Here is a 26128-nt window from a genome sequence, read left to right as displayed (position 1 = left end):
ATTCTTTTATCAGCTAAAACCCTTGATCAAGCCAAAAACACCTTCTAACGAGACAAATAATGACCTTCTAACGAGACAAATAATGACCTTCTAACGAGATAATGACCTTCTAACGAGACAAATAATGACCTTCTAACGAGACAAATAATAACCTTCTAACGAGATAAATAATGACCTTCTAACGAGACAAATAATGACCTTCTAACGAGACAAATAATGACCTTCTAACGAGACAAATAATAACCTTCTAACGAGACAAATAATGTCCTTCTAACGAGATAAATAATGACCTTCTAACGAGACAAATAATGACCTTCTAACGAGACAAATAATGACCTTCTAACGAGACAAATAATGACCTTCTAACGAGACAAATAATGACCTCCTAACGAGACAAATAATGACCTTCTAACGAGACAAATAATGACCTTCTAACGAGACAAATAATGACCTTCTAACGAGATAAATAATGACCTATTAACGAGACAAATAATGAACTTCTAACGAGACAAATAATGACCTTCTAACGAGATAAATAATGACCTATTAACGAGACAAATAATGAACTTCTAACGAGACAAATAATGACCTTCTAACGAGATAAATAATGACCTTCTAACGAGATAAATAATGACCTATTAACGAGACAAATAATGACCTTCTAACGAGACAAATAATGACCTTCTAACGAGATAAATAATGACCTAACGAGACAAATAATGAACTTCTAACGAGACAAATAATGACCTTCTAACGAGATAAATAATGACCTTCTAACGAGATAAATAATGACCTATTAACGAGACAAATAATGACCTTCTAACGAGACAAATAATGAACTTCTAACGAGATAAAATGACCTTCTAACAAGATAAAAATGATGTTCTAACGAGATAAATGACTTTCTCACGAGATTAATGACATTCTAATGAGATAAATAATGACATTCAAACGAGATAAAAATGACCTTCAAACAAGATAAAAATGACGTTCTAACGAGATAAATAATGACATTCCAAAGAGATAAAAATGACCTTCTAACGAGACAAATAATGACCTTCTAACGAGATAAATAATGACCTTCTAACGAGACAAATAATGACCTTCTAACGAGACAAATAATAACCTTCTAACGAGACAAATAATGTCCTTCTAACGAGATAAATAATGACCTTCTAACGAGACAAATAATGACCTTCTAACGAGACAAATAATGACCTTCTAACGAGACAAATAATGACCTTCTAACGAGACAAATAATGACCTCCTAACGAGACAAATAATGACCTTCTAACGAGACAAATAATGACCTTCTAACGAGACAAATAATGACCTTCTAACGAGATAAATAATGACCTATTAACGAGACAAATAATGAACTTCTAACGAGATAAATAATGACCTTCTAACGAGATAAATAATGACCTATTAACGAGACAAATAATGACCTTCTAACGAGACAAATAATGACCTTCTAACGAGATAAATAATGACCTTCTAACGAGACAAATAATGACCTTCTAACGAGACAAATAATGACCTATTAACGAGACAAATAATGAACTTCTAACGAGACAAATAATGACCTTCTAACAAGATAAAAATGATGTTCTAACGAGATAAATGACTTTCTCACGAGATTAATGACATTCTAATGAGATAAATAATGACATTCAAACGAGATAAAAATGACCTTCAAACAAGATAAAAATGACGTTCTAACGAGATAAATAATGACATTCCAAAGAGATAAAAATGACCTTCTAACAAGATAAAAATAACCTAACGAGCTGAGAACGACGTTCTAGCTAAAAATGACCTGTTAGAAAGGCAATGGTAAAATCCCCTCAACTACCACCAACCTAAATGTTCAATCCAATGTCGTAATCAGCAGAATGAATTTTGATTGGCTCACTCAAAGGGGCACATTAAAAGTATGATGCGTTAAAGGTTTGCTCGGTAGAATGACTTTTCATGTTTTTAACTTTGCCTTTTAAGGGGACCTTAAGGGCTGTTACAGGTACCTGTTAATAAATGTGTTATTATCATCACAATTGATATAATGACAGTTATTATTATTGTTGTTGAAAATAAAAAAACATCCTCATGACATGTTCCAGTGTGCCGTATTTCAATCATTTATTAAGGCACAGTATCATGATTGTTTGGTCTCACCTCTGCCTCATCCCAGAGATGAAACCTCCACACTTCACGGCACTGTCTGGACCAGAAGATAGGGCAGACCTCAGCTGGATGAGCCATCGTAGGATCCCACGGGACAGCTCTACTACTGGTCTGAGTGTCAAGTCTGATCTGAATGTTTGTCTATTCTAAAAATAAAACACTGCCACCTTCAGGTTCTGGTGTTTATTGCACATAAGACATGTAAACATAAAATCAGAGAAAAGTAAAACATCTTTAAGCTCAAACAAGCAGAAAAACAAATAAATAAATAAATAAATAAATAAATAAATGTGATCACCAGATGATTGAAATGTCTTAAAGTCCAAAAGCTCTGAAATAAATTAACCAGCCCTTAATCTGGTCTCACATATCCACCTTCAATCAGAATAAATTAAATCAGAGCACTGCTTTACTGCTCTGCTTTGGTGGGAGCTTGATGAGTGTGGTTTATTCCTCTGAGATGGCTCTGTCTTACTGACAGTGTGGGGTAAACTCAGAGGCAGACACCAGTCTCTACTCTGATTTAAGTTTGATTTAAGGCTGAATTCAAAATCCAGAAGTAGGTTTAAAATTCAAAGTGACTTTGTTTCAGAAATATAAATAATTAACGTTTAGTGAAAATAAAAATAGAAATCTTCCAGCACTCAAGAAATAAATAAAAACAATATTGAACATACGGCTCCTTGAAAATCTAAAATCTCTATCAAAGGTCTACACGCCAGAAATCAAGTAAAAAAAAAAGTAGTATTTTATCACTTCAAACCATAAAAAACTGTAGTTTTAAAAACGGTTAAATAAATCAATAACATGTTTGATACTAGAAACATTCTAAATATGATTTTAAATGATGAAGATGCTGACTCATGATTCTCAGGTTGACTCAGCATTAAGAGGATCCCAAAGTCACTAAAATAATGTGATCAAATATATACAGAAAAAGGTTAAAAAAAAAAGCCTCTGGTCATCTGCTGCTGCTGGTGAGGATGAGGACGGCCAGGATGGGATGATGAAGGTGTTAGGGATGATGGGATGATTAAGGTGTTAGGGATGATAAAGGTGTTAGGATGATAAAGGTGTTAGGATGATAAAGGTGTTAGGATGATAAAGGTGTTAGGGATGATAAAGGTGTTAGGGATGATAAAGGTGTCAGGATGATAAAGGTGTTAGGGATGATAAAGGTGTTAGGGATGATAAAGGTGTCAGGATGATAAAGGTGTTAGGGATGATAAAGGTGTTAGGGATGATAGGATGATGAAGATGTTAGGGATGATGAAGTTGTTAGGGATGATAAAGCTGTCAGGATGATAAAGGTGTTAGGATGATAAAGGTGTTAGGGATGATAGGATGATGAAGATGTTAGGGATGATGAAGGTGTTAGGGATGATAAAGGTGTTAGGGATGATAGGATGATGAAAGTGTTAGGGATGATAAAGGTGTTAGGGATGATAGGATGATGAAGGTGTTAGGGATGATGAAGGTGTTAGGGATGATGAAGATGTTAGGGATGATGAAGGTGTTAGAGATGATGAAGATGTTAGGGATGATGGGATGATAAAGGTGTTAGGGATAATGTAGGTGTTAGGGATTGTGAAGGTGTTAGGGATGATGGGATGATAAAGATGTTAGGGATGATGAAGGTGTTAGGGATGATGAAGATGTTAGGGATGATGGGATGATAAAGATGTTAGGGATGATGAAGGTGTTAGGGATGATGGGATGATAAAGATGTTAGGGATGATGAAGGTGTTAGGGATGATGAAGATGTTAGGGATGATGGGATGATGAAGGGTGTTAGGGATGATGAAGGTGTTAGGGATGATGGGATGATAAAGATGTTAGGGATGATGAAGGTGTTAGGGATGATGGGATGATGAAGATGTTAGGGATGATGAAGGTGTTAGGGATGATGAAGATGTTAGGGATGATGGGATGATGAAGATGTTAGGGATGATGAAGGTGTTAGGGATGATGAAGATGTTAGGGATGATGAAGGTGTTAGGGATGATGAAGATGTTAGGGATGATGAAGGTGTTAGGGATGATGAAGATGTTAGGGATGATGGGATGATGAAGATGTTAGGGATGATGAAGGTATTAGGGATGATGGGATGATGAAGATGTTAGGGATGATGACGGTGTTAGGGATGATGAAGGTGTTAGGGATGATGAAGATGTTAGGGATGATGGGATGATGGGATGATAAAGGTGTTAGGGATAATGTAGGTGTTAGGGATGATGAAGGTGTTAGGGATGATGAAGGTGTTAGGGATGATGGGATGATGAAGATGTTAGGGATGATGAAGGTGTTAGGGATGATGAAGATGTTAGGGATGATGAAGGTGTTAGGGATGATAAAGGTGTTAGGGATGATGGGATGATAAAGGTGTTAGGGATGATGAAGGTGTTAGGGATGATGAAGATGTTAGGGATGATGGGATGATGAAGGTGTTAGGGATGATGAAGGTGTTAGGGATGATGAAGATGTTAGGGATGATGAAGGTGTTAGGGATGATGAAGATGTTAGGGATGATGGGATGATGAAGATGTTAGGGATGATGAAGGTATTAGGGATGATGGGATGATGAAGATGTTAGGGATGATGAAGGTGTTAGGGATGATGAAGGTGTTAGGGATGATGGGATGATGAAGATGTTAGGGATGATGGGATGATGAAGATGTTAGGGATGATGGGATGATAAAGGTGTTTGGGATAATGTAGGTGTTAGGGATTGTGAAGGTGTTAGGGATGATGAAGGTGTTAGGGATGATGGGATGATGAAGATGTTAGGGATGATGAAGGTGTTAGGGATGATGAAGATGTTAGGGATGATGAAGGTGTTAGGGATGATGAAGGTGTTAGGGATGATGAAGGTGTTATGGATGATAAAGGTGTTAGGGATGATGGGATGATAAAGGTGTTAGGGATGATAAAGTTGTTAGGGATGATGAAGGTGTTAGGGATGATGGGATGATGAAGATGTTAGGGATGATGGGATGATGAAGATGTTAGGGATGATGAAGGTGTTAGGGATGATGGGACGATGAAGATGTTAGGGATGATGAAGGTGTTAGGGATGATGGGATGATGAAGGGTGTTAGGGATGATGAAGGTGTTAGGGATGATGGGATGATGAAGATGTTAGGGATGATGAAGGTGTTAGGGATGATGGGATGTAGTGCATTAAGAAGTGAAGGTTGAGACCAGAAGCAGTAGACGTCTGTAAAACAAGAAAACAGAAAAGGAGTATTTAAATGAAATGATATAAATGAGAGAATGAAAGAAGAAGCACAAACATAAACATGTGACATAAAGACAGATTACTGTACTACAGCAACCATAACGGGTAAACACTGAGGTCACCAGGGGTGGAAATAAGTAATTACATTTTCTCAAATTACTGTAATTGAGTTCCAATTATAGTTGGAGTGAAGTATTGTACTTCATTTCATTTTAATAAGCAATGAGTACTCAGTAAAAAATAGACATAAAAAGCAACAAAAAGGAGGTCCAAGTAAACCCCCCATGTAGGGGATGCTGCAGGAATATGGGGTTCTGAAGCTGGTCCAGAGCCACCAGGTCCAGAGCCACCAGGTCCCTGTATAACCAAAGTGAGAGTTGTGTCCACATTCTCAGCACAGTTTGTCTCCACCAGGATTCTGTTTGTGATTTTCATGGACAGGGTCTTGGGGCGCAGTCAGGAGGTAGTGGGTGTCTGGTTTGGGAACTTCAGAATTCCAACTCTGCTGTTTGCAGATGATGTGGTTGTGCTGGCTACCTCAGTCGGGGACCTTCAACAGGCCCTGGGGCCACCTCTTCTCTGCCAGAAAAATTCTGGATTAGTCCCTCTGGGTGGGAACAAGATTCTGCCTCAGGTGAAAGAGTTCGCGTATCTCAGGATCTTGTTAACAGTGAGGGTAGAATGGAGCGTGAGATTGACAGGTGGATTGGTGCAGCGTCAGCGGTCTGAAAATGCTGTGCCAGGATGTCAAGGTGAAGACGGAGCTGAGCTAGAGGGCAAAACTCTCAATCTTCCGCCTGATCTTAGCGCCAACCCCAGCTTCATCTTCAGTCATTATTAATGTACCGTTACAGCTCCAAACACTTCTAGAAACAGATTCTATCAGCTGAGGATCTGGACTGACCACGGTGAGCATCAAAAACATTAAAATTCAACATTTTTCAGCTGAAATAAGGCTGCTCACTCCCTACTGATTTCTGTCAGTCTGAACTCTGACGTTCAGTAACGGCAGATATACTGAATGTGACATCACATAACCACCTCTGACTGTGAAGTCACATGACCACCCCCCATTAAAAACAAATGACTTTGACATGAACAGCACTAACAGTGGTTACGCAGACCGGCTGTCTCTGTTGATAATTAAAAACAAACCTGTTTTCAAGTCAAACTCCCTGAGATGTCTCTGGAGGAATTATTTTTGCCTACATCCTGTCTTCTTCAAGCCCCAGTCTGTCATCTCAGACCAATCCACCCAGCCTCCCGCTCTAACTACATCCCAGTCAATACATGGACTGATTTCTGACCAATGTCTCTGTCAGAGTCTCACTGAATAAGGATGACTGTTTCTTAGGTTACACTGCCCCCTTTAGGAGGAACCAGGACAATACAGAGCTAAGAAGACTGACCACCACTAAACCAGCCCATATGATCAGAAACCAGTCTATCTCACTAATTCATGATCCTGTCGGCAGCACAAACACCTGATCAGGTCAGATGGCTTAAAATCCCCAACAAGAACAGGTACAGGTGAAGGAACAGGAACAGGGATAAGGACAGGTACAGGAACAGAGATGAGGACAGGTACAGGAACAGAGATGAGAACGAGGACAGGTACAGGGACAGAAACAGGGACTGGAACAGGGGCAGGGACAGGAAATGGTAAAGGAAAAGGAACAGGGATAAGCACAGCTACAGGGACAGGAACATGGACAGAGATAAGGACAGATACAGGAACCGGGATTAGGGCAGGCACAGGAACAGAGATTAGGAAAGGTACAGGAACAGGGAATAGGACAGATACAGGAACAGGGATTAGGACAGGTACAGGAACAGGGAATAGGACAGATACAGGAACAGGGATTAGGACAGGTACAGGAACAGGGAATAGGACAGATACAGGAACAGGGATTAGGACAGGTACAGGAACAGGGATTAGGACAAGTACAGGAACAGGGATGAGGACGAGGACAGGAACAGAGATTAGGACATGAACAGGAACAGACACAGGAACAGGGATTAGGACAGGTACAGGAACAGGGATTAGGACAGGTACAGGAACAGGGAATAGGACAGATACAGGAACAGGGATTAGGACAGGTACAGGAACAGGGATTAGGACAAGTACAGGAACAGGGATGAGGACGAGGACAGGAACAGAGATTAGGACATGAACAGGAACAGACACAGGAACAGGGATTAGGACAGGTACAGGAACAGGGATTAGGACAGGTACAGGAACAGAGATAAGAACAGGTAAAGGGACAGGTACAGGAACAAAGATTAGGACAGGAACAGGAACAGGGATAAGGACAAGTAAAGGAACAGACACAGGAACAGGGATTAGGACAGGTAGAGGAACAGGGATCAGGACAGGTAAAGGAACAGACACAGGAACAGGGATTAGGACAGGTACAGGAACAGGGATTAGGACAGGTGCAGGAACAGAGATTAGGACAGGTAAAGGGACAGGTACAGGAACAAAGATTAGGACAGGTACAGGAACAGGGATAAGGACAAGTAAAGGAACAGACACAGGAACAGGGATTAGGGCAGGTACAGGAACAGGGATTAGGACAGGTAGAGGAACAGAGATTAGGACAGGTCCAGGGACAGGTACAGGAACAAAGATTAGGACAGGTACAGGAACAGGGATTAGGACAGGTACAGGAACAGAGATTAGGACTGGTACAGGGACAGGTAAAGGAACAAAGATTAGGACAGACACAGGAACAGAGATAAGAACAGGTAAAGGGACAGGTACAGGAACAGAGATGAGGACGAGGACAGGTACAGGGAATAGGACAAGTAAAGGAACAGACACAGGAACAGGGATTAGGACAGGTACAGGACCAGAGATTAGGACAGGTAAAGGAACAGGAACAGAGATTAGGACAGGTACATGAACAGGTACAGGAACAGATATAAGTACAGGTACAGGAACAGGGATTAGGACAGGTACAGGAGCAGGGATAAGGACAAGTACAGGAACAGAGATTAGGACAGGTACAGGAAGAGAGATTAGGGCAGGTACAGGAAGAGGGATTAGGACAGGTACAGGAAGAGAGATTAGGACATGAACAGGAACAGGAACAGAGATTAGGACAGGTACAGGAACAGAGATTAGGACAGGAACAGGAACAGGTACAGGAACAAGGATTAGGACAGGTACAGGAACAGAGATTAGGACAGGTACAGGAACAGGTACAGGAACAGAGATTAGGACAGGTACAGGAACAGGTACAGGAACAGAGATTAGGACAGGTACAGGAACAGACACAGGAACAGGGATTAGGACAGGTACAGGAACAGGGATTAGGACAGGTGCAGGAACAGAGATAAGAACAGGTAAAGGGACAGGTACAGGAACAAAGATTAGGACAGGTACAGGAACAGGGATTAGGACAGGTACAGGAACAGAGATAAGAACAGGTAAAGGGACAGGTACAGGAACAAAGATTAGGACAGGTACAGGAACAGGGAAAGGGACAGGTACAGGAACAGACACAGGAACAGGGATTAGGACAGGTACAGGAACAGGGATTAGGACAGGTACAGGAACAGAGATAAGAACAGGTAAAGGGACAGGTACAGGAACAAAGATTAGGACAGGTACAGGAACAGGGATTAGGACAGGTACAGGAACAGAGATAAGAACAGGTAAAGGGACAGGTACAGGAACAAAGATTAGGACAGGTACAGGAACAGGGATTAGGGCAGGTGCAGGAACAGAGATAAGAACAGGTAAAGGGACAGGTACAGGAACAAAGATTAGGACAGGTACAGGAACAGGGAAAGGGACAGGTACAGGAACAGACACAGGAACAGGGATTAGGACAGGTACAGGAACAGGGATTAGGACAGGTACAGGAACAGAGATAAGAACAGGTAAAGGGACAGGTACAGGAACAAAGATTAGGACAGGTACAGGAACAGGGAATAGGACAAGTAAAGGAACAGACACAGGAACAGGGATTAGGACAGGTACAGGAACAGAGATTAGGACAGGAACAGGAACAGGAACAGAGATTAGGACAGGTACAGGAACAGGTACAGGAACAGATATAAGGACAGGTACAGGAACGGGGTTTAGGACAGGTACAGGAACAGGGATTAGGACATGTACAGGAACAGAGAATAGGACAGGTACAGGAAGAGAGATTAGGGCAGGTACAGGAACAGGGATTAGGACAGGTACAGGAAGAGAGATTAGGGCAGGTACAGGAACAGGGATTAGGACAGGTACGGGTAGAGAGATTAGGGCAGGTACAGGAACAGGGATTAGGACAGGTACAGGAACAGGTACAGGAACAGGGATTAGGACAGGTAAAGGGACAGGTACAGGAACAAAGATTAGGACAGGTACAGGAACAGGGAATAGGACAAGTAAAGGAATAGACACAGGAACAGGGATTAGGACAGGTACAGGAACATAGATTAGAACAGGAACAGGAACAGAGATTAGGACAGGTACAGGAACAGATATAAGGACAGGTACGGGAACAGGGATTAGGACAGGTACAGGAACAGGGATTAGGACAGGTACAGGAACAGGGATTAGGACAGGAACAGGAGCAGGGATTAGGACGGGTACAGGAACAGGGATTAGAACAGGTACAGGTAGACTCACCTCTGGGGGCTCAGGGCTCCACGTAGAGTCTGGCCTGCTCTGTCAGACTCTTCTGATCATCTGTTTTACCAAACATCACATCATGAAACTGCTCAGTCTGCTGAAACGAACAGAGAAGACATGATGACAGTTGAGTATACTGATCCATCCTAAACCATGAAGACCTTCGGATAATATTCTCTCAACATTAAAAACAGTAATAGACAGAGTCTTCTGAATGGCCTTTAGTCATTTTGTACATGCATTCCTGCAGATTGCTACATTTACAGTCAGTATAGACTGAAAAAAATTTAAAATGATAAATTATTTAGTTTTAAGATCTTATTTTAATTTTTGTGCCTTTAGATTAGATACAGGAGGACCGTGGATAGACTCGGAAACAGGGACAAGAGAGGGGAGAGACACGCGACAAAGGGCCACAGGCTGGATTTGAACCTGGGCCGCCCGCCTATGTGGGGCGCGTCTTAAACCACTCTACCATCTTGGCTGTTGTGATTCAGTACCTCACTGATTTAAAAATAAACCATGTGGCAGCCCTGAAGTCCATCAGAAACTTCAGATTCTCATCAGAGACTTCAGCTCCTGCTTACCATTTCAATTTTACTACAACATCTGCAACATGTCTTGCTACCCAAATCTTTGTCTACTATGAACTGTAAGCTAACTAAACAGAAGAGCTCATCCAGTCCTGGTATCCCAGATGGTCCTCACCTCTCTGTGGTCCAGCCCATCAGGTAAGTGCAGGTGACCCCCTGACTGCTGAGACCACCACACCTCAATCTGGCCCTCCAACAGCAGGCAGCCTGGCTCCTCGTGGCCTGATTCCACACTGCCTTGCTCTACATCGGCCAGCAGCACACCGTCCAACCCCAAACCACCCAGCTCCAACCTGCCATGCTCCACGCCATTCAGCATTACGTTGTCCAACTCCACACCGCCTAGCTCCTCACGGGCTGCCGTTGTGGAACCTGACTCTGTCTGAACCTCCACTAAGACACCGGCGTCTTCCTGAAGCAGTGAAGAGGACTCTGCATGGACCTCGTGGACCAGGCTTATCAGGCTCTCTCCTTGTACCTAGAGGGTAGAAACAGGTCCAGCTGTCCATTAGCTCTGTGATGGTTTCAAAAATGTGGGATCAGGAGTGGGCAGTAATGTGGTATTGTGATGAATTTAAAAACAGCTATAGTATTGGTTTGATGACTGTCATTAAGATGGAGCTGGTTAATGAGTGAACATGAATAATAAATGTAAACGCCTCCACTCTTTCTGAGGGACAGGGATGACTGAACTCATGTAAATGACATCAGAATCACCAGATGAATAATATTTTAGTAAATGTTTAAACACCCGCTAACATCTTTTGATGTGATATGTGGATTAAGTTTAACAGAACCAGAATCAGGTTTTATTGCCAAGTACATTTTCACATACAAGGAATTAAACTTGGTCTTTGGTGCAAAACAAATAACATAGAGGAAGAATAAAAGTATTAAGAAGCTATTAAAATAAGAAATATCACTTAAACAGATGTTTACAGGAGAAAAATATGTATACATGGAGGGCAGCTTGACTGCATCGTCTACAGATCTGTTGGCTCTGCAGGCAAACTGCAGGGGGTCCAGGAGAGGGTCTGTGACTGATTTCAGGTGTGACAGCACCAGATGCTCGAAGGACTTCATCACCACAGAGGTCAGGGCGACAGGTCTGAAATCATGAAGTCCTGTGGTCCCTGGTTTGTTGGGAACAGGGATGAAGATGGAGGACTTAAAGCATACCACATGCCAGCCTTAAAGCATGCCACATGCCAGCCTTAAAGCAGGCCACATGCCAGCCTTAAAGCAGGCCACATGCCAGCCTTAAAGCATGCCACATGCCAGCCTTAAAGCAGGCCACATGCCAGCCTTAAAGCAGGCCACATGCCAGCCTTAAAGCAGGCCACATGCCAGCCTTAAAGCAGGCCACATGCCAGCCTTAAAGCAGGCCACATGCCAGCCTTAAAGCAGGCTGGCATGTGGCATGTCTCCAGCGAGGTATGTTAAAAATGTCTGCAAAGACTGAAGACAGCTGATCAGGGATCAGAGTCCGGTCCGGCTATCAGTTTCTTCTGGTGAATGTCGGTGCTAAAGATGTTTTATAAGCTTTGATGACATCACCTTTAACGGCAAGGATGGAATGTTTTATAAGCTTTGGTGACATCATCTTTAAAGGCAGGGATGAAATATTTAATAAGCTTTAATGACAGTAACTTTAAATTCAAGGATGAAATGTTTATTAAGCTTTTATGACATAATATTTAAAGGCAGGTATGGAATGTTTAATATACATTGATGACATCATCTTTAAATTCAAGGATGAAATGTTTTTTAAGCTTTGATGACATCATCTTTAAAGGCAAGGATGGAATGTTTTACACGCTTTAATGAAATCATCTTTAAAGGCAAGGATGAAATGTTTTAAAAGCTTTGGTGGTATCATATTTTAAGGCAGGGATGAAATGTTTAATAAGCTTTGGTGACATCATCTTTAAATTCAAGGATGAAATGTGTTATGAGCTTTGATGACATCATCTTTAAAAGCAAGGATGGAATGTTTAATAAACTTTGACATCATCTTTCAAGGCAAGGATGGAATGTTTTTAAGCTTTGATGACATCATCTTTAAAGGCAAGGATGAAATGTTTCATACGCTTTGATGACATCATCTTAAAAGGGTATGGAATGTTACTAAACTTTGATGACATCATCTTTAAAGACAAGGATGAAATTTTTCATAAGCTTTTATGACATAATCTTTAAAGGCCAAGATGGAATGCTTTATACACTTTGATGAATCATCTTTAAAAGCAAGGATGGAATGTTTAATAAACTTTGACATCATCTTTAAAGGCAAGGATGGAATGTTTTAAGGATTTCATGACATCATCTTTGAAGGCAAGGATGAAATGTTTCATACGCTTTGATGACATCATCTTTAAAGGCAGGTATGGAATGTTACTAAACTTTGATGACATCATCTTTAAAGACAAGGATGGAATGTTTAATAAGCTTTGATGACATAATCTTTAAAGGCAAGGATGGAATGTTTAATAAACTTTGATGACATCATCTTTAAAAGCAAGGATGGAATGTTTAATAAACTTTGGCATCATCTTTAAAGGCAAGGATGGAATGTTTTATAAGCTTAGATGAAATCATCATGAAAGGCAAGGATGGAATATTTAATAAGCTTTGATGAAATCATCTTTAAAGGTAAGGATGGAATGTATAATAAGCTTTGATGACATCATCTTTAAAGGTAAGGACAAAATGTTTTTAAAACCTCTGGTGACATCATCTTTTAAGGCAGGGATGAAATGTTTAAGCTTTGATGACATCATCTTTAAAGGCAAGGATGGAATGTCTTATACGCATTGATGCCATCATCTATAAAAGCAAGGATGGAATGTTTAATAAACTTTGATGACATCTTCTCTAAAGGCAAGGATGGAATGTTTTTAACCTTTGATGATATTATCTTTAAAGGCAGGTATGGAATGTTAATAAACTTTGATGACATCATCTTTAAAGACAAGGATGTAATGTTTAATAAATTTTGGCATTATCTTTAAAGGCAAGGATGGAATGTTTTATAAGCTTTGATGACATCATCTTTAAAGGCAAAGATGAAATGTTTATTAAGCTTTTATGATATAATTATTGAAGGCAAGGATGGAATGTTTTTAAGCTTTGATGACATCATCTTTAAAGGCAAGGATGGAATGTTTAATAAGCTTTGATGACATCAATTTTAAAGGCAAGAATGAAATGTTTTTTAAGCTCTAAATACATCATCTTTAAAGGCAAGGATGAAATGTTTAATAAGCTTTGATGAAATCATCTTTAAAGGTAAGGATGGAATGTATAATAAGCTTTGATGACATCATCTTTAAAAGCAAGGATGGAATGTCTGAATAAACCTTGGCATCATCTTTAAAGGCAAGGATGGAATTTTTTATAAGTTTGATGACATCGTCTTTAAAGGTAAGGATGAAATGTTTTTAAAACCTCTGGTGACATCATCTTTTAAGGCAGGGATGAAATGTTTTTTAAGCTTTGATGACATCATCTTTAAAGGCAAGGATGGAATGTCTTATACGCATTGATGCCATCATCCATAAAAGCAAGGATGGAATGTTTAATAAACTTTGATGACATCTTCTCTAAAGGCAAGGATGGAATGTTTTTAACCTTTGATGATATTATCTTTAAAGGCAGGTATGGAATGTTTTTAAGCTTTGATGACATCATCTTTAAAGGCAAGGATGGAATGTTTAATAAACTTTGATGACATCTTCTCTAAAGGCAAGGATGGAATGTTTTTAAACTTTGATGATATTTTCTTTAAAGGCAGGTATGGAATGTTAATAAACTTTGATGACATCATCTTTAAAGACAAGGATGGAATGTTTAATAAATTTTGGCATTTGTTTAAAGGCAAGGATGGAATGTTTTTAAGCTTTGATGACATCATCTTTAAAGGCAAGGATGGAATGTTTAATAAGCTTTGATGACATCAATTTTAAAGGCAAGAATGAAATGTTTTTTAAGCTCTAAATACATCATCTTTAAAGGCAAAGGATGAAATGTTTAATAAACTTTGATGACATCATTTTTAAAGGCAAGGATGGAATGTTTTTAAGCTTTGATGAAATCATCTTTAAAGGCAAGGATGGAATGCTTTTTAAGCTTTGATGACATCATGTTTAAAGGAAAGGATGAAATGTTTTTTAAGCTCTGATGACATCATCTTTAACGCAAGGATGAAATATTTAATGAACTTTGATAACATCATCTTTAAAGACAAGGATGAAATTTTTCATAAGCTTTTATGACATAATCTTTAAAGGCCAAGATGGAATGCTTTATACACTTTGATGAATCATCTTTAAAAGCAAGGATGGAATGTTTAATAAACTTTGACATCATCTTTAAAGGCAAGGATGGAATGTTTTAAGGATTTCATGACATCATCTTTGAAGGCAAGGATGAAATGTTTCATACGCTTTGATGACATCATCTTTAAAGGCAGGTATGGAATGTTACTAAACTTTGATGACATCATCTTTAAAGACAAGGATGGAATGTTTAATAAGCTTTGATGACATAATCTTTAAAGGCAAGGATGGAATGTTTAATAAACTTTGATGACATCATCTTTAAAAGCAAGGATGGAATGTTTAATAAACTTTGGCATCATCTTTAAAGGCAAGGATGGAATGTTTTATAAGCTTAGATGAAATCATCATGAAAGGCAAGGATGGAATATTTAATAAGCTTTGATGAAATCATCTTTAAAGGTAAGGATGGAATGTATAATAAGCTTTGATGACATCATCTTTAAAAGCAAGGATGGAATGTTTGAATAAACCTTGGCATCATCTTTAAAGGCAAGGATGGAATTTTTTATAAGTTTGATGACATCATCTTTAAAGGTAAGGACGAAATGTTTTTAAAACCTCTGGTGACATCATCTTTTAAGGCAGGGATGAAATGTTTAAGCTTTGATGACATCATCTTTAAAGGCAAGGATGGAATGTCTTATACGCATTGATGCCATCATCTATAAAAGCAAGGATGGAATGTTTAATAAACTTTGGCATCATCTTTAAAGGCAAGGATGGAATGTTTTATAAGCTTAGATGAAATCATCATGAAAGGCAAGGATGGAATATTTAATAAGCTTTGATGAAATCATCTTTAAAGGTAAGGATGGAATGTATAATAAGCTTTGATGACATCATCTTTAAAGGTAAGGACGAAATGTTTTTAAAACCTCTGGTGACATCATCTTTTAAGGCAGGGATGAAATGTTTAAGCTTTGATGACATCATCTTTAAAGGCAAGGATGGAATGTCTTATACGCATTGATGCCATCATCTATAAAAGCAAGGATGGAATGTTTAATAAACTTTGATGACATCTTCTCTAAAGGCAAGGATGGAATGTTTTTAACCTTTGATGATATTATCTTTAAAGGCAGGTATGGAATGTTAATAAACTTTGATGACATCATCTTTAAAGACAAGGATGTAATGTTTAATAAATTTTGGCATTATCTTTAAAGGCAAGGATGGAATGTTTTATAAGCTTTGATGACATCATCTTTAAAGGCAAAGATGAAATGTTTATTAAGCTTTTATGATATAATTATTAAAGGCAAGGATGGAATGTTTTTAAGCTTTGATGACATCATCTTTAAAGGCAAGGATGGAATGTTTAATAAGCTTTGATGACATCAATTTTAAAGGCAAGAATGAAATGTTTTTTAAGCTCTAAATACATCATCTTTAAAGGCAAGGATGAAATGTTTAATAAGCTTTGATGAAATCATCTTTAAAGGTAAGGATGGAATGTATAATAAGCTTTGATGACATCATCTTTAAAAGCAAGGATGGAATGTCTGAATAAACCTTGGCATCATCTTTAAAGGCAAGGATGGAATTTTTTATAAGTTTGATGACATCGTCTTTAAAGGTAAGGATGAAATGTTTTTAAAACCTCTGGTGACATCATCTTTTAAGGCAGGGATGAAATGTTTTTTAAGCTTTGATGACATCATCTTTAAAGGCAAGGATGGAATGTCTTATACGCATTGATGCCATCATCCATAAAAGCAAGGATGGAATGTTTAATAAACTTTGATGACATCTTCTCTAAAGGCAAGGATGGAATGTTTTTAACCTTTTATGATATTATCTTTAAAGGCAGGTATGGAATGTTTTTAAGCTTTGATGACATCATCTTTAAAGGCAAGGATGGAATGTTTAATAAACTTTGATGACATCTTCTCTAAAGGCAAGGATGGAATGTTTTTTTTCAACTTTGATGATATTATCTTTAAAGGCAGGTATGGAATGTTAATAAACTTTGATGACATCATCTTTAAAGACAAGGATGGAATGTTTAATAAATTTTGGCATTTGTTTAAAGGCAAGGATGGAATGTTTTTAAGCTTTGATGACATCATCTTTAAAGGCAAGGATGGAATGTTTAATAAGCTTTGATGACATCAATTTTAAAGGCAAGAATGAAATGTTTTTTAAGCTCTAAATACATCATCTTTAAAGGCAAAGGATGAAATGTTTAATAAACTTTGATGACATCATTTTTAAAGGCAAGGATGGAATGTTTTTAAGCTTTGATGAAATCATCTTTAAAGGCAAGGATGGAATGCTTTTTAAGCTTTGATGACATCATGTTTAAAGGAAAGGATGAAATGTTTTTTAAGCTCTGATGACATCATCTTTAACGCAAGGATGAAATATTTAATGAACTTTGATAACATCATCTTTAAAGGCAAGGATGAAATGTTTAATAAGCTTTGATGACATCATCTTTCAAGGCAAGGGTGGTATGTTTTAAAAACTCTGATGACATTGTCTTAAAAGGCAAGGATGAAATGTTTAATAAGCTTTGATGACATCATGTCTAGGGCAAGGATTAAATGTTTTTTAAGCTCTGATGACATCATCTTTAACGGCAAGGATGAAATGTTTAATAAACTTTGATGACATCATCTTTAAAGGCAAGGATGAAATGTTTAATAAACTTTGATGGCATAGTCTTTAAAGGCAAGGATGGAATGTTTGATAAGCTTAGGTAATATTATCTTTAAAGGCAAGGATGGAATGTTTGAAATGCTTTGGTGACATCATCTTTAAAGGCAAGGATGAAATGTTTGAAAAGCTTTTATGACATCATCTTTAAAGGCAGGTATGGAATGTTTAATAAACTTTGGTGACATCATCTTTAAAGGCAAGGATGAAATGTTTGATAAGCTTTGATGACATCATCTTTAAAGGCAAGAATGAAATGTTTAATAAATTTGATGACATCATTTTAAAGGCAAGAATGAAATGTTTAATAAACTTTGATGACATCATTTTAAAGGCAAGTTTGGAACGTTTTTAAGCTTTGATAACATCATCTTTAAAGGCAAGGAGGGAATGCTTTTGAAGCTTTGATGACATCATCTTTAACGGCAAGGATGAAATGTTTAATAAACTTTGATGACATCATCATTAAAGGCAAGGATGGAATGTTTTATAAGCTTTGATGACATCATCTTTGAAGGAAAGGATGGAATGTTTGAAATGCTTTGGTGACATCATCTTTAAAGGCAAGGATGGAATGTTTTATAAACTTTGATGAAATCATTGTTAAAGGCAAGGATGGAATGTTTATAAGCTTTGATGACATCATCTTGGAAGACAAGGATGGAATGTTTTATAAGCTTTGATGACATCATCTTTGAAGACAAGGATGGAATGTTTTATAAGCTTTGATGACATCACTGTTGAAGGCAAAGATGGAATGTTTTATAAGCTTTGATGACATCATCTTTGAAGGCAAGGATGGAATGTTTAATAAGCTTTGATGAAATCATGTCTAAGGCAAGGATTAAATGTTTTATAAGCTTTGATGACATCATCTTTAAAGGCAAGGACGAAATGTTTAATAAACTTTGATGGCATAATCTTTAAAGGCAAGGATGGAATGTTTTATAAGCTTAGGTGATATTATCTTTAAAGGCAAGGATGGAATGTTTTAAATGCTTTGGTGACATCATCTTTAAAGGCAAGGATGGAATGTTTTTTAAGCTTTGATGACATCATCTTTAAAGGTCAGGATGGAATGTTTTATAAGCTTTGATGACATCATCTTGGAAGGCAAGGATAAAATGTTTAATAAGCTTTGATGACATCATCTTTAAAGGCAAGGGTGGTATGTTTTAAAAACTCTGATGACATCATCTTTAAAGGCAAGGATGGAATGTTTAATAAGCTTTGATGACATCATCTTTCAAGGCAAGGGTGGTATGTTTTAAAAACTCTGATGACATTGTCTTAAAAGGCAAGGATGAAATGTTTAATAAGCTTTGATGACAACATGTCTAAGGCAAGGATTAAATGTTTTTTAAGCTCTGATGACATCATCTTTAAAGGCAAGGACGAAATGTTTATTAAGCTTTGATGACATCATTATTAAAGGCAAGGATGGAATGTTTTATAAGCTTTGATGACATCATCTTTAAAGGCAAGGATGGAATGTTTGATCAGCTTTGATGACATCATCTTTAAAGGCAAGGATGGAATGTTTGATCAGCTTTGATGACATCATCTTTAAAGGCAAGGATGGAATGTTTAAAAAACTCTGATGACAACATCTTTAAAGGCAAGGATGAAATGTTTATAAGCTCTGATGACATAATTATTAAAGGCTAGGATGGAATGTTTTATAAGCTTTGATGACATCATCTTTGAAGGTGGGGATGAAATGTTTAATAAGCTTTGATGACATCATCTTTAAAGGCAAGGGTGGTATGTTTAAAAAACTCTGATCACATCATCTTTAAAGGCAAGGATGAAATGTTTATTAAGCTTTTATGACATCATCTTTAAAGGCAAGGATGGAATGTTTAAAAAACTCTGATGACAACATCTTTAAAGGCAAAGATGAAATGTTTATAAGCTCTGATGACATAATTATTAAAGGCTAGGATGGAATGTTTTATAAGCTTTGATGACATCATCTTTGAAGGTGGGGATGAAATGTTTAATAAGCTTTGATGACATCATCTTTAAAGGCAAGGGTGGTATGTTTAAAAAACTCTGATCACATCATCTTTAAAGGCAAGGATGGAATGTTTTATAAGCTTTGATGACATCATCTTTAATGGTAAGGATGAAATGTTTAATAAGCTTTGATGACATCATTTTTAAAGGCAAGGGTGGAATGTTTTATAAGCTTAGGTAATATTATCTTTAAAGGCAAGGATGGAATGTTTGAAATGCTTTGGTGACATCATCTTTAAAGGCAAGGATAAAATGTTTGAAAAGCTTTTATGACATCATCTTTAAAGGCAGGTATGGAATGTTTAATAAACTTTGGTGACATCATCTTTAAAGGCAAGGATGAAATGTTTGATAAGCTTTGATGACATCATCTTTAAAGGCAAGGATGGAATGTTTAATAAGCTTTGATGACATCATCTTTAAAGGCAAGGATGGAATGTTTAAAAAACTCTGATGACAACATCTTTAAAGGCAAGGATGAAATGTTTATAAGCTCTGATGACATAATTATTAAAGGCTAGGATGGAATGTTTTATAAGCTTTGATGACATCATCTTTGAAGGTGGGGATGAAATGTTTAATAAGCTTTGATGACATCATCTTTAAAGGCAAGGGTGGTATGTTTAAAAAACTCTGATCACATCATCTTTAAAGGCAAGGATGAAATGTTTATTAAGCTTTTATGACATCATCTTTAAAGGCAAGGATGGAATGTTTAAAAAACTCTGATGACAACATCTTTAAAGGCAAAGATGAAATGTTTATAAGCTCTGATGACATAATTATTAAAGGCTAGGATGGAATGTTTTATAAGCTTTGATGACATCATCTTTGAAGGTGGGGATGAAATGTTAAATAAGCTTTGATGACATCATCTTTAAAGGCAAGGGTGGTATGTTTAAAAAACTCTGATCACATCATCTTTAAAGGCAAGGATGGAATGTTTTATAAGCTTTGATGACATCATCTTTAATGGTAAGGATGAAATGTTTAATAAGCTTTGATGACATCATTTTTAAAGGCAAGGGTGGAATGTTTTATAAGCTTTGATGACATCATCTTTAAAGGCAAGGATAAAATGTTTTTTAAGCTCTGATGACATCATCTTTAAAGGCAAGAATGAAATGTTTAATAAACTCTGATGACATCATCTTTAAAGGCAAGAATGAAATGTTTAATAAACTCTGATGACATCATCTGTAAAGGCAAGGATGAAATGTTTTATAAACTGTGATGACGTAATCTTTAAAGGCAAGGATGGAATGTTTTATAAGCTTTGATAACAATCTATAAAAGCAAGGATGGAATGTTTTATAAGCTTTGATGACATTGTCTTAAAAGGCAAGGATGAAATGTTTAATAAGCTTTGATGACATCATGTCTAGGGCAAGGATTAAATGTTTTTTAAGCTCTGATGACATCATCTTTAACGGCAAGGATGAAATGTTTAATAAACTTTGATGACATCATCTTTAAAGGCAAGGATGAAATGTTTAATAAACTTTGATGGCATAATCTTTAAAGGCAAGGATGGAATGTTTGATAAGCTTAGGTAATATTATCTTTAAAGGCAAGGATGGAATGTTTGAAATGCTTTGGTGACATCATCTTTAAAGGCAAGGATAAAATGTTTGAAAAGCTTTTATGACATCATCTTTAAAGGCAGGTATGGAATGTTTAATAAACTTTGGTGACATCATCTTTAAAGGCAAGGATGAAATGTTTGATAAGCTTTGATGACATCATCTTTAAAGGCAAGGATGGAATGTTTTAAGGATTTCATGACATCATCTTTGAAGGCAAGGATGAAATGTTTCATACGCTTTGATGACATCATCTTTAAAGGCAGGTATGGAATGTTACTAAACTTTGATGACATCATCTTTAAAGACAAGGATGGAATGTTTCATAAGCTTTTATGACATAATCTTTAAAAGCAAGGATGGAATGTTTAATAAACTTTGGCATCATCTTTAAAGGCAAGGATGGAATGTTTTATAAGCTTAGATGAAATCATCATGAAAGGCAAGGATGGAATATTTAATAAGCTTTGATGAAATCATCTTTAAAGGTAAGGATGGACTGTATAATAAGCTTTGATGACATCATCTTAAAAGGCCAGGATGGAATTTTTTTTTTTTTAGCTCTGATGACATCATCTTTAAGGGCAAGGATGGAATGTTTTTTAAGCTTTCATGACATCATCTTTAAAGGCCAAGATGGAATGCTTTATACACTTTGATGAATCATCTTTAAAACCAAGGATGGAATGTTTAATAAACTTTGACATCATCTTTAAAGGCAAGGATGGAATGTTTTAAGGATTTCATGACATCATCTTTGAAGGCAAGGATGAAATGTTTCATACGCTTTGATGACATCATCTTTAAAGGCAGGTATGGAATGTTACTAAACTTTGATGACATCATCTTTAAAGGCAAGGAGGGAATGCTTTTGAAGCTTTGATGACATCATCTTTAAAGGCAAGGATGAAATGTTTAATAAACTTTGATGACATAATCATTAAAGGCAAGGATGGAATGTTTTATAAGCTTTGATGACATCATCTTTGAAGGCAAGGATGGAATGTTTGAAATGCTTTGGTGACATCATCTTTAAAGGCAAGGATGAAATGTTTAATAAACTTTGATGACATAATCATTAAAGGCAAGGATGGAATGTTTTATAAGCTTTGATGACATCATCTTTGAAGGCAAGGATGAAATGTTTCATACGCTTTGATGACATCATCTTTAAAGGCAGGTATGGAATGTTACTAAACTTTGATGTCATCATCTTTAAAGACAAGGATGGAATGTATCATAAGCTTTTATGACATAATCATTAAAGGCAAGGATGGAATGTTCAATAAGCTTTGATGACATCATCTTTAAAGGCAAGGGTGGTATGTTTAAAAAACTCTGATCACATCATCTTTAAAGGCAAGGATGGAATGTTTTATAAGCTTTGATGACATCATCTTTAATGGTAAGGATGAAATGTTTAATAAGCTTTGATGACATCATTTTTAAAGGCAAGGGTGGAATGTTTTATAAGCCTTGATGACATCATCTTTAAAGGCAAGGATAAAATGTTTTTTAAGCTCTGATGACATCATCTTTAAAGGCAAGAATGAAATGTTTAATAAACTCTGATGACATCATCTTTAATGGTAAGGATGAAATGTTTAATAAGCTTTGATGACATCATTTTTAAAGGCAAGGGTGGAATGTTTTATAAGCTTTGATGACATCATCTTTAAAGGCAAGGATAAAATGTTTTTTAAGCTCTGATGACATCATCTTTAAAGGCAAGAATGAAATGTTTAATAAACTCTGATGACATCATCTTTAAAGGCAAGAATGAAATGTTTAATAAACTCTGATGACATCATCTGTAAAGGCAAGGATGAAATGTTTATAAACTGTGATGACGTAATCTTTAAAGGCAAGGATGGAATGTTTTATAAGCTTTGATAACAATCTATAAAAACAAGGATGGAATGTTTTATAAGCTTTGATGACATCATCTTTAAAGGCAAGGATGGAATGTTTAATAAGCTTTGATGACATCATCTTTAAAGGCAAGGATGAAATGTTTATTAATCTTTTATGATATAATTATTAAAGGCAAGGATGGAATGTCTTATAAGCTTTGATGACAATCTTTAAAGGCAATGTTGGAATGTTTTATAAGCTTTGATGACATAATCTTTAAAGGCAAGGATGGAATTTTTTATAAGCTTTGATGACATCATCTTAAAAGGCAAGGATGGAATGTTTTATAAGCTTTGATGACATCATCTTTAAAGGCAAGGATGGAATGTTTAATAAGCTTTTATGATATAATTATTAAAGGCAAGGATGGAATGTTTTATAAGCTTTGATGACATAATCTTTAAAGGCAATGATGGAATGTTTTATAAGCTTTGATGACAATCTTTAAAGGCAAGGATGGAATGTTTTATAAGCTTTGATGACATCATCTTTCAAGGCAAGGATGGAATGTTTTATAAGCTTTGATGACATAATCTTTAAAGGCAAGGATGGAATGTTTTATAAGCTTTGATGACATCATCTTTAAAGGCAAGGATGGAATGTTTTATAAGCTCTGATGACATCATCTTTAAAGGCAAGGATGAAATGTTTATTAATCTTTTATGATATAATTATTAAAGGCAAGGATGGAATGTCTTATAAGCTTTGATGACAATCTTTAAAGGCAATGTTGGAATGTTTTATAAGCTTTGATGACATAATCTTTAAAGGCAAGGATGGAATGTTTTATAAGCTTTGATGACATCATCTTAAAAGGCAAGGATGGAATGTTTTATAAGCTTTGATGACATCATCTTTAAAGGCAAGGATGGAATGTTTAATAAGCTTTTATGATATAATTATTAAAGGCAAGGATGGAATGTTTTATAAGCTTTGATGACATAATCTTTAAAGGCAATGATGGAATGTTTTATAAGCTTTGATGACATAATCTTTAAAGGCAAGGATGGAATGTTTTATAAGCTTTGATGACATCATCTTTAAAGGGAGGAGGCAGAGGACAGAATGTTAGAGAAACTGGCATGTCTACTCTACCAGTCCAACCCCATATTCATGAGTCTGACACCTCAGAGCTGCTGGACTGTTGGCTGTCAGCATCTACACTAGGCTCCTCCCCACTCAGAGTCATCAAGGTGCTGGAGCCTGCTGACATCTGAGACACACAAGCAGACTATATCAATCAGTCATCATCTGTCAGTCTTAAAAAAATCAATCTTCTTTAAAGGGGACATATTTTACCCTTTTAAGACAAGTTTATACTGGCCTCAGAGGTCTCCAAACATGCCTGTAAAGTTGGTTGTTAAAAAAACACTCCAGTATTGGATTTTTGCATGTCTAAAAACTCCTCTGTTTCAGCCCTGACAGAACGAGCCATTTCTGTGTCTGTGGCCTTGAATGGAAATTAGCTGTCTGACTCTGCCCCTGAACACACCCCTCTCATGAAATGGATGCAGTACTCGTAGTATTACAGACACTTTTTTCCCCCAAAGTTTAGACTGGTATTCAAACCATCAACCTCCCAGACCCACTGATGTAGACCCTTCCACAGAGGACAGGTCTAGACTGTTCACTCTGATGTAGACCCTTCCACAGAGGACAGGTCTAGACTGTACACTCTGATGTAGACCCTTCCACAGAGGACAGGTCTAGACTGTTCACTCTGATGTAGACCCTTCCACAGAGGACAGGTCTAGACTGTTCACTCTGATGTAGACCCTTCCACAGAGGACAGGTCTAGACTGTACACTCTGATGTAGACCCTTCCATAGAGGACAGGTCTAGACTGTACACTCTGATGTAGACCCTTCCATAGAGGACAGGTCTAGACTGTACACTCTGATGTAGACCCTTCCATAGAGGACAGGTCTAGACTGTACACTCTGATGTAGACCCTTCCATAGAGGACAGGTCTAGACTGTACACTCTGATGTAGACCCTTCCATAGAGGACAGGTCTAGACTGTACACTCTGATGTAGACCCTTCCATAGAGGACAGGTCTAGACTGTACACTCTGATGTAGACCCTTCCATAGAGGACAGGTCTAGACTGTACACTCTGATGTAGACCCTTCCACAGAGGACAGGTCTAGACTGTTCACTCTGATGTAGACCCTTCCACAGAGGACAGGTCTAGACTGTACACTCTGATGTAGACCCTTCCACAGAGGACAGGTCTAGACTGTTCACTCTGATGTAGACCCTTCCACAGAAGACAGGTCTAGACCATAATCTTTTCTAGTATTGAAAATGACCTAACACTGACTCAGCACTGAGAAACAGTTCCCATCATTAGAGAGTAAAGAGACCCTGGAGCTCTAACAGGAGGAACCTGGAACATGGCCAGACTGATGATTAGAACAGAGGTATGGACTCAGAGAAATGATGATGATGACTCTAGCCTTAGAAAAAAAATGAATATGGTGGTTCTTTGTTTTATAATGTCTAATGTTGAGGTTTTCAACCATTTTTGCCCAGAGCGCACCTTAAATCAAGTCAAAATCTAAAGGCCAACCATACCAATCCATTGCCAAGTTCAGTAAAGGTAATGTCTGGTCTCACCTGGTCCTGGCTGTTTCTGTGGTTCTTCAGAGGAGTCGGAGTTTGAGGAGCAGACATCAACAACAGCCTGATCTTCTCTGTGATCTCTGGGGGGGTCCTGAGGACGGCAAACAGATCTAGATCAGAGGAATAAAATCAGGCTCCATGTTCTACTCAGAGCCTTTTCTGTGTGGAGGAGTGTGTTCTACTCCTGACGGAGCAAAGATCCATCAACCGGGCCACTCAGACCATCGGTGAGGATGCACTAGGTCTGATTGGAGCCATCGTAGCTCCATCAGAGCGAGGACGCCGTCTGAATCAGCATCCTTAAACATTTCAACAGCTGTCCTTAGTGTTAGTGGATGAAG

At 37.5% G+C, this 26128-nt stretch overlaps 1 protein-coding gene across 1 annotated transcript in view; it reads right to left on the bottom strand.

Annotated features, from left to right (window-relative positions):
* Positions 1 to 2352: 2352 nt before the first annotated feature.
* LOC121520290 overlaps positions 2353 to 26128 on the bottom strand; it is a 62651-nt gene continuing 38875 nt past the window's right edge. Inside the window, exons 12-15 of the mRNA XM_041803662.1 lie at positions 25782 to 25878; positions 10764 to 11126; positions 10053 to 10152; positions 2353 to 5401 (exon numbers count right to left, since the gene is read on the bottom strand). Coding sequence (XP_041659596.1) covers positions 10063 to 10152; positions 10764 to 11126; positions 25782 to 25878 — 550 coding nt within the window. The 3' untranslated portion in view covers positions 2353 to 5401; positions 10053 to 10062. The remainder of the gene's footprint in view (positions 5402 to 10052; positions 10153 to 10763; positions 11127 to 25781; positions 25879 to 26128) is intronic.

This window comes from Cheilinus undulatus, linkage group 13 (genome assembly GCF_018320785.1).
Source record: "Cheilinus undulatus linkage group 13, ASM1832078v1, whole genome shotgun sequence".
In the NCBI taxonomy this organism is placed as follows: Eukaryota; Metazoa; Chordata; class Actinopteri; order Labriformes; family Labridae; genus Cheilinus; species Cheilinus undulatus.
Note: the sequence above shows the minus strand (reverse complement) of the source record. Positions and strands in the feature narration are given on the sequence as shown.